Source organism: Mus pahari, chromosome 13 (assembly GCF_900095145.1).
Source record: "Mus pahari chromosome 13, PAHARI_EIJ_v1.1, whole genome shotgun sequence".
Taxonomy (NCBI): Eukaryota; Metazoa; Chordata; class Mammalia; order Rodentia; family Muridae; genus Mus; species Mus pahari.
This window is the reverse complement of record NC_034602.1, coordinates 67,161,074-67,171,108: the sequence shown is the minus strand read 5'-3', so window position 1 is coordinate 67,171,108 and position 10,035 is coordinate 67,161,074. Positions and strand designations below refer to the sequence as shown.

Sequence of the window (10,035 nt, the reverse complement as noted above, 5' to 3'; positions counted from 1 at the left end):
CAGGCTGGCCTCTAACTCAGAAATCCACCTGTCTCTGCCTCCTGAGTGCTGGGATTAAAGGCGTGCGCCACCACGTCCAGCTCAGCCCCCACTTTTTGATCTTTAATTATTAGTTTAAAAAGAAGAAGAAATGTTTCCTTGGCAAAGGTACCAATTAAGTATGGGAGGAAGGAGTTTTCCTGTATGGCTCTGTCAGGATAGGAGTCTGAAATGCCCAGTTCAGGTTTCAACTTAATCTATTAGATGACTAGGAGTCATCTAATGCCTATAGTACATATAGGCATGGCCCTAGGGAAGTGGGGGGTGGAGGGAACAATTGGTAGGAGGAGTCTGGTAAGATACTTACATAATCTTATGTCATTAAAAAGAAATCTGTTGGGCTGGTGAGATGGCTCAGTGGGTAAGAGCACTGACTGTTCTTCCAAAGGTCCTGAGTTCAAATCCCAGCAACCACACGGTGGCTCACAACCACCCGTAATGAGATCTGACACCCTCTTCTGGTGCATCTGAAGTCAGTTACAGTGTACCTATGTATAATAATAAATAAATCTTAAACAAACAAACAAACAACAACAACAAAACCAAAGTCATTAAAAAAAAAAAAAGAAGAAGAAATCTGTTCTCTTTTTGAGACAGTTTCTCTGTGTAACCCTGGCTGTTCTGGAACTCAGAGATCCACTGGCTTCTACTTCCCAGGAATAAAACTGTGTGCCTCCACAGCCCAGTGGGATTTAAAATTTGTTAAAAGCCTGTTATAGTTTGCTCTTATAATTCATAGGCTGAGGCAGAAGTGTGAGACTCTCTGCAAACACCCTGGCTGCCAGAGTGAATCCAGGGGAGGTAAGAAGGTAATTTGGTTCAGCAGGACTCAGTTGGTTCATACTGTGAGGTTCTGACATGGCAGAGTTTATTTAGGCATATTTAAGTATACCACAATTTGAGGGAAAGTTCCCTCTGATAATTAACTCAGTCCTGTGTGTACAGCAAAGCTTAAGGCGTGACTTCATGGAGACTCTTGTAAAGTACCTGTAACACCTTCTATAAAGATATGTTCTCTAGATTAGCTGAGGAAGCAGGCTCAAGGTAAACAGTGCTCCCCGTAAGTGTCTCAGGAACGATAGTTCTATAGACTGACTGAGATAAACGTAAGGGTCTGGCCATCTGGATAGTGCAGAGTCACCGGGCTATTAGCCATATCTGTTCCCAGCCTTCTGCTTATCTGTGAGCACAAGTGTAACCATTTAAATTATCTAATATTTATACCAAGAAAGACACAGGAAGTAGAAACTGAGGTAGAAACCTGTAAAAGAAGTCTATAACGCCCCCTCTACAACCTTGCCAGGCTGAACCATAGTCATGGAGGTGTGGCTCCAAGTCACTAGGTGCTGAGCCATTTCACCTTCATGGTGAGGTAGCTCCAGACCACCCAACTGACTTTGCCTCATGTCATAGATCAAGGGCCACATAACTTCTTCTAAGCAACTTGCCTAAAATAGGCAGGAACTTTCCATTCTTTAGCATTCTCATCAATGGAGGCTTTTAGAGGTATACCTAAACTGCATCTCTTCAGGACACACCTAACTGTATCCGACAAATGCTGTATCTATTTAGGCTTTTATATTTTGATAGCAATTAAGTTTTCTATGTACAGTAATCAAATATCCTGTAACATACAAGTATATAAGCATGCTTCCTACACATAGGGATTCCAAGTTCAAGGTTCATAGTGAGACCCTGTCTAAAACAGAAGGGATGGAGGAATGAAAGAAAGTTTGCTGACTTCGAACATCTCACCAGGAAACCAGGTGGTATATATGAAGAACAATTCCATTAAAAGTTGAAGTTTGGGCCATCTATTATGTGAGGCACAGGTATACCATATTTAGATTTTTAAAGATTTAAAAAAAAAAAAAACCCTCCAACTGACACAGAGAGGTGTGCTTTCCTGAGTGGCAGCCACCAACCTTCTAGTCTCTAACTTCCTCCTTAAAGGAAGCCAGTTTAACTGGTGGTGCAAATCTGAAATCCTAGCTATTGAAAGGCTGAAACAGGAGGATTGCTGTGAGTTTGAGGAAAGTCTGGACAACATAATGAGTTCTAGGCCAGCCAGAGTAGCATAGCAAGGCAATGTCTTTTTAAAAAATGAAAGAAAAACAGAAAAAAAAAAATAAAGCATAGTAAAAAGAGAATTCTGGGGGTTGTAATTCCCTCTGTCTAAACTGACATATCAGGAAGTAGTCACAGATGATAAAACCTATGGCAAAAGAAAAAAAGTATCATTTGTTTAGTTTTAAGTTGAGACAGGTTCTTACTATACAGCCATGGCTGTCCTGGAACTCACTGTGTACACCAGGCTGGCCTCAAACTCACGGAGATCTGCCTGCCTCTGCCTCCCAAGTGCTGGGATATAGGAGTGCACCACCACACCCATCTAAAGGACTTTCTGTCCCACCTTTTATAAGGGGTTTCCAGTAGCAACAGTGCCATTTTGCATAATCTGAAGAATGAAGTCTGAACCATGAAAACTTTTCTCCTCCATGATGGCACTGCTGGTGCTGCTGCTGCTTTTACCTTCCTCCCTCCTCCTCTCCCTCCTCCTCCTCCTCCTCCTCCTCCTCCTCCTCTCCCTCCTCCTCCTCTTCCTCATCTCCTTTTACACTTATCTCTTCTTATTTCATGTGTATGAATGTTTTTCTTGCATTTATGTCAATGAAACACTGTGTCAGAAGAGGGTACAAATCCCCTGTCCATGAATTTTAGGTGGTGATAAACTGCCCACCATGTGGATGCTGGGAACTGAACCTGGGTCCTTTCCAAGAGCAGGGGGTGTTCTTGCCCACTGAGCCATCCCTGCAGTCCCTACTTGGGCTTCCTGAGGGTCTGTCCATGCCCCGGCTTAGGCCATCCTGGTGACAAGTGTGCTCTGTTTGCCTTTAGGTCACTTTTTGACGTCACTCAAGAAGACGTTTTGTTTCTGGCTTCTCCTCTGACCTTCGATCCGTCTGTTGTGGAGATATTTGTTTCTCTCTCCAGTGGGGCCTGCCTGCTTATCGTGCCAACTTCTGTCAAAGTGCTCCCATCGAAATTAGCTGACGTTCTCTTTTCCCGCCACCGAGTGACTGTTTTACAGGTACACTTCAGTCGCAACAGAAATGCATTCTTCTCATGTTGTGTGTTTTAGAGGGTCCTTTATACTTCAGTAGTTCTTCCCAGTGCATTAATGATAGTGTAGTCATTAATGACGGCACATGCTTATTTTAAAATGGAAGAGAAATCAGTTACTCATGTCTCTAGTATTGCATGTACTACAGGTACCACAGCACTCACCTGTAGTACAGTACCTGGAGGAACTTGACGTTGACTGTGGATGTGCTGTTGGGGTGCCGTCTGTCATACTATTCAAGCATATTGTGCTTCCTACCAAAAGCAAGTATATCACTCTATTACAGATGGGCTCAGAGCCAGGTGTGCTAGCATCTGCCTGTAATCTCAACACTTAGGAGGAGCTTAAAACCAGCCTCTGCTACCTGCTACGCAGTGAGCTTAAAGACTGCCTGACCTATAGAAACCTGTCTTTAAAAAGCAAGCAAACATTGGGAGGCAGAGACAGGCGGATTTCTGAGTTTGAGGCCAGTCTAGTCTATAGAGTGAGTTCCAGGACAGCCAGGGCTAAACAGAAACCCTGTCTCAACAAAACAAAACAAAACAAAACAAAAAAAGCAAATAAACAAGCAGGGTGTGGTTTGTTTAATCCCAGCACTCAGGAGGCAGAGGCAGGTGGATTTCTGAGTTCGAGGCCAGCCAGGTCTACAAAGTGAGTTCCAGGACAGCCAGAGCTACTCAGAGAAACCCTGTCTTGAAAAAACTGAAAAAAAAAAAAAAAAAAAAAACCCAACAAACAAATAAACACCAACAGCAAAAAAATGGAACTGGAAAGGTGGCTTAGTGTGCAAGGGTGCTTTTTATGAAAGCACAAGGACATGAGTTCAAGTCCCCAGCACCCACATAAAAGCCAGGTGTGTCACATACACCTGAATCTCAGTGCTGCGGGCAGAGGCAGGTGGATCCGGAGGCTCACCTACCTGCTGGCTCAGCTGCAATGGCCAGCTCCAGATTCAGTGAGAGACCCTGTCTCAAAAGGAATAGAGTGGAGATGGGTAGAGGGCTTCACTGGACATCCTCTGGCCTCCGCATGTGCACGTGTATACAGTAGCACACACCATATCTTTCCCACAATTTTAAAACACATTATTTATTCTTTGAGGATTTCATACATGTTTTGGTCACATTCACCCTCTTCTGAGTCTTAAAAGATCCCTCCCTCCCTCCCTTCCTCCCTCAGTTTGTGCCTTTTTTTTCCCCCTCATCAAGGCCGGTTTGTGCAGCCCAAATTGTTTTGGGTCTGTCATCTTCCACTGGCACATGGTCTGCTTGCCAGGACTACACCTTTTAAGAGAAAACTGACCCTCTCTCAGCTGTTGACAGTTGTCAAAAGCTCCTTGACTACGGATGGGACATTTTTCCCAGTTCCCCTCTCCATGCTGGCACCTGGTCTGTCCTGGGCTTATATAGACTTCATGCGTGTTGCCACACCCATTGCGAATTCATTTGCTGTTCTTGCAGAGGACCTGGGGTCAGTTTCTAGCACTCACATGGTGGCTCATAATTGTCTGTAACTCTAGACCTAGAGGATCTGACCCATCTTCTGACCTCTGAGGGCACCAGGCGCATATGTGGTGCACACATCCACACACATATAATACACAGATTATAAAATAAGAGTATGTAGAATACACATGTTATGATACTACATTGGAAATGGTTAAAAATACTGAAGAGATGGTGATGGAGCGATAGCTCAGAGTATGAGAGCACTTGCTGCTCTTTAGTTTGGTTCTCAGCACCCACATGGTGACTTCTGAGTTCCAGGGATCTGTCATCCTGAGGCACCCACATACAAGCATGGAAGCCCAACACTCATATAGATAAAGTAACCTAAAATGTTTAAAAGATACCACATTATAAGTGGTTAGATACTGAAGCTGGCTGGGGGTATCCAGCTCATGCCTTTAATTCTGGCAACTGAGGCAGATGCTGCAGGTGGATCCAAGTGAGTTCCAGGCCAGCCAAGACTACGTAGTATGACTCTATCACAAAAGGCAAAACATAAAAAACACTGAAGACATGGTGCTGAAGAGATGGCTCAGGGGCCAAGAGGATCAGAGTTCAGTTCTCAGCACACACATCGGGTGGCTCCTGTAACTCCAGCCCATGGGAATCTCACACCCTTTTATGGCCTTAATGGGCACTTGCACATATATGCACATACCCACACAAAATCACACACATATACATATATTTAAACAGTCTTAAAGAAAAGTTGAACCCCATGTTGTTGTGTGTACATTAAATTCCAGCACTCTGGCAGATCTGTGAAGAAACCCTGAGTGGTTCCACCAAAAAGATAAATATGGGCCTTCTGCTACTTTGTCTTAAGGGCAGAAGGAAGGAGAAAGGAAGAGGAGGAAGAGAAGAACATGGAAAAGAAGAAAAAGGAGGAGGCAGAGGAAGAATTTCCTATGCTGATAGCACAGTCATGGATCTAGGTAGTCAGGAAGGACAATGGGAGGAAGACGCTAAGACTTCTAAGCATTTAGCAACATACACACTTGATGTAAAAATCAACTGTACTTATATGTATAAATACATGTACATGCTCATATGCATTTCTGTATATGTATATTTTTACTAAGGAAATGCCAAAAGTACAACTAAAAATGTATTTTGTTACAATAGCATAAAAATGATGAAATAAGAATGTTTAAAGAGTAGCAAGACTCAGTCACTAAAAACTGCATAACGTTGATAGAAATTAAAGACCTACCTGTGTAATCAGGCATCTCACATTTATGTAGAAACTGCAGCATTGGCAGGAGTGCAGTGGCATCATTTACATGTACTGTTCTACCAGAATCCCAGTAAACATTGTAGAAACTCACAAGTTGATCCTAGATTTTGTATGGGAATAGTCCTAATTTATATAGTGGAAACCACTTGGTGATAAAAAGGCAATGAACTGTTTATATGTATAATAACATGGATGCACTGTGAAATATTTACTCAGGGATTTATAAATAGGGCTTGCCAGTTGAAAATTAGAGCCTTGGGGCTAGAAAGATGTCCCAGTGGTAAGGGTATTTCCTGCTCTCTCATAGGGCAGGGTTCAGTTCCCAGTACCTGTATCTATTTGTTACCAAATGCCTATAACTCCAGTTCTAAGGCATATGATGCTCTTCTGGCTTCTGCAGGCACACACACATACAAACATATCACAAAATAAATAAATAAATTAATTAATTAAAAAAAAAAAAAAAAGAAAAACACAGCCTTAATGTCCACATGGGCTCCAAATGCAGAGTTTGAATTAATTAGTATTGTGTTTGCTTAAGGAAGGAGGAAACTAAGTGGTGTGATTGCATTTCCAGGCAACACCAACATTGCTGAGAAGATTTGGGTCTGAGCTCATCAAGTCCACTGTCCTGTCAGCACATACGTCTCTGAGAGTCCTGGCCCTCGGTGGGGAAGCCTCCCCCTCGCTGACCATCCTCAGCAGCTGGCGAGACAAAGGCAACAGAACGCAGATATTTAACATCTATGGTATCACGGAGGTGTCCAGCTGGGCCACGTTTTACAGGATCCCAGAGGAGAGTCTTAATTCTGCTGTGAAGTAAGGGCTTTAGTTATACTCGGGGGAGGGGTGCAAGGGTAGAGCTGTCCCTTTCTGAGACCTTAGCATTAATGCTGGGGGGAGTGACTGTTGTTTGGGGTGGCAGTTGAGCATGGTGGCTGTAGAAGTCATGCCCTTGCATAGGAAGCACACTCTTGCCTGGGAACTGGGGCTTGTCAGGCGCTGCCGTGATATTTTGTCTAGTGTTACAAGTTAAGAATCCCAAGCTTTCCTGAAACTCCTGGTGAGATCTGGCAGACCCTCTTGGGACTGAATTGGTAACACACCCCTCTCTGCCAGACTTGTTCCTCATGCAGTCTTTGAATTGTACGGTAAGCTGTTTTTGTCTTTATTTACGATAGTGTACTTTTAATACACTGGGAAATCGTCTGCTCAAATGTAAATCTTAAACTCGCTCTGGGTGCGTTTTTTGCAGACATGAATCCCCCGTGCAGCTGGGGTCTCCACTACTTGGAACGGTGATTGAAGTCAGAGACCAAAATGGTTCTCCAGTTGTCGAAGGCACTGGCCAAGTATTTTTAGGTTGGCATGTATTTGTTGGTTTTTTTTTTTTTTTTTCCAAAAAGAAAAATCAACTTTGTTTTTATTCATTTTATGATTTTTTAAAATGTGGAATGTACTTTTCAATGATAAGTTTTAATCTTCTCATAATCTTGAAATATTTAGAGTTTACCTGAATTATTTTTCATGGAGTTTCTAATAATTTAGAAAGTTAACTTGTAATGTTAGCATGTGTAGACAAAACTATGTCTAGCAGCAGTATTCTAAGGATATATTTAAAATCATACATAGTTTTACAAATAAATTATTTTTATCTCTTTACTAACTTCCTAAGTTACTGTGCCTAATTTTATCAGGTAGCATTTAAAAGTCACCTCATTTTAATACAAATGATCAGGGTTTGAGTCTTGGTTACTGAATTTTAGAGGTACTTTGAACTTGACATTGATAAATCAATTTCTCATGGATTTTATGACATTGGACTTTGTCTTTGAAAGGTGGGAAGAACAGAGTGTGTTTTCTTGATGATGAAATGACAGTGCCCCTTGGCACCATGAGAGCCACAGGAGACTTTGTGACTGTGAAAGATGGAGAGATATTTTTCTTGGGAAGAAAGGACAACCAAATCAAGCGCCATGGAAAACGTCTTAACATTGCGCTTGTGCAACAGGTAGAGCCACTTACGTATTAAATCTTAATAAATCTACCTGTACGTGAGTCAGTAGAGGCAGCTGTCACCAAATTTCTATGCCAGATTTTCTGTAGGCTTTGTCTAAATCTGACACCTTCATATTTGTAATTAATCACAGTAAAAGATGTGGAGCGGGGTGTGGTGACGCATGCCCGCGAGTGTCACTCAAGAGACTGAGGGTTTCGGGCTCAAGTCCAGCCTGAGCTACAGCAGGGCCTATCTTAAAAAAAAAAAAAAAAAAATTCAACGGCAACAAAAATTGCAATAAAAGGTACGAGTAATTCATTGTTTCTCTTATTTCTGTCAGGAGGATGTTTGCTTGTTTTGAGGCAGTCTCTATATGTAGTCCAGGCTAGGCTGAAATTCTCCGAGTCTCCCTGCCTCCGGCTTCCTAGTGTTGGGATTACAGGTGTATGTTCCCAAACCTGGTTTGAGGTGGCCATTTTAAAATAAATAATGGGCTGGAGAGATGGCTCCAAGGTTAGGGGTGCTCACTGCTCTTTCAGAGGACCCGGGTTTGTTTTATAGCACCCACATCGACAGCTCCCAACCTTGTGTAACTTCAGCTGCAGGGGATCCAGCACCCTTTGTTTTCCCCCAGCACCTGCACTCACATGGTGCACACAGCTCACACAGGCACACATGCACACATAAGAATAAATATAATGGCAATATAGATTTTGAGATTATGAAAATACATTGGTTTATTTGCTTTAGAATGCATTATGATTGAAAATGCTAACTTTCTGTTAGTAGGAGATACCAATAACAAACAGTTTCTTTTTAAGCTCCCAGGTATTTTCTGAAGCTAGATTCATCAGTACTGAGTTTAGATAGCACATCTGTGCCTTCAGGAGTTCATGTCAAGATGCTCCCATGAGTAAGTGATGGTAATCTCTCTTACAGGTTGCTGAAGAACTTCACCAGGTGGAGTCCTGTGCGGTCACTTGGTATAATCAGGAAAAATTGATTCTCTTCATCGTATCCAAAGTTGACTTAGTAAAGGACTGTATCTTTAAAGAACTGCAGAAACACCTTCCAGCACATGCCCTGCCTGATGACCTGGTGCCAATTGATACCCTGCCATTTACATGCCATGGTAAAGTGACAAAGCGGGTGTGGGGTGCTCAGTGCTGGAGAGCACTAATGGTTGAAACAGAGGCTAACTCCCTTCTTCTGGCTTTTGTTTTGTTCAGGCCTCCAAGGGCTGGGCTGATCACCAGCCAGTTTGGGAATACTACTGAGTCCAGTGATTGATATGCTAATCTGATCCTCCAGTATCAATTAAGATGCACACAGAAACAGCATTTAATCAGGGTTAAATAGTGGGCCAACCCCATGACCCAGGCAGGTTGACACGTAAAATGAATCATCACACTGGTAGGACTGCAGTTCTGCCTAGTGCTGCTTACCTTCAAACTATCTACCTTTCTGGTAGCAGGCTTGATAGCTATCTCAGGGTAGCCTTGATTTCAGTTTGTAGCCCAGGCTATAAAACATATACACTTATATATCAGACATAGTGCCACATGCCTATAATCCCAACGCTGTGGAGGCTGAGGCAGGATGATTACAAAGCTTGACACTAGCTTGAACTGCATAGTAAGACCCACTTAATAAAAGAAAATGTGGGGCCAGAGAGGTGGCTCAGCTGATAAAAGTGGTTGCTGGTTGCTGCATATGCTAGTAGCTTGATGACTTGATGGTATGATAGGAGACACTCAAGTCCTGAAAGCTGTACTGACTTACACACATACACACACACACACACACACACACACACACACACATTTTTGATGTATGTTTTATATATGTATATGCATGTATAGTGCCTTACATATGACACTCACTTATCATGATATTTATTTAACCCATACTGCAAAATATAATAATTGCTCAGTTACTTATGTTTTAAAATTTTTTAGATATGTTTAGTTAGAATACAAAATAACGGAATCCATTATGATAGTTTTTTTTTAAGATTTATTTATTTATTATATGTAAGTAGCTGGTAACTGTATGACACACCAGAAGAGGTCAGATCTCATTACAGATGGTTGTGAGCCTCCTGTTCTGCCTCTGCCTCCCAAGTGAT

General features: G+C 42.3%; 1 protein-coding gene across 2 annotated transcripts in view; it reads left to right on the top strand.

Annotated features, from left to right (window-relative positions):
* Positions 1–10,035, top strand: part of Aasdh (aminoadipate-semialdehyde dehydrogenase) — a 29,541-nt gene that overhangs the window by 10,536 nt on the left and 8,970 nt on the right. Inside the window, exons 6-10 of one of the 2 annotated variants that reach the window (XM_021210937.2) lie at positions 2,938–3,130; positions 6,486–6,727; positions 7,164–7,270; positions 7,747–7,919; positions 8,847–9,039. In XM_021210937.2, coding sequence (XP_021066596.1) covers positions 2,938–3,130; positions 6,486–6,727; positions 7,164–7,270; positions 7,747–7,919; positions 8,847–9,039 — 908 coding nt within the window. The other variant, XM_029545483.1, reaches the window with a different exon arrangement.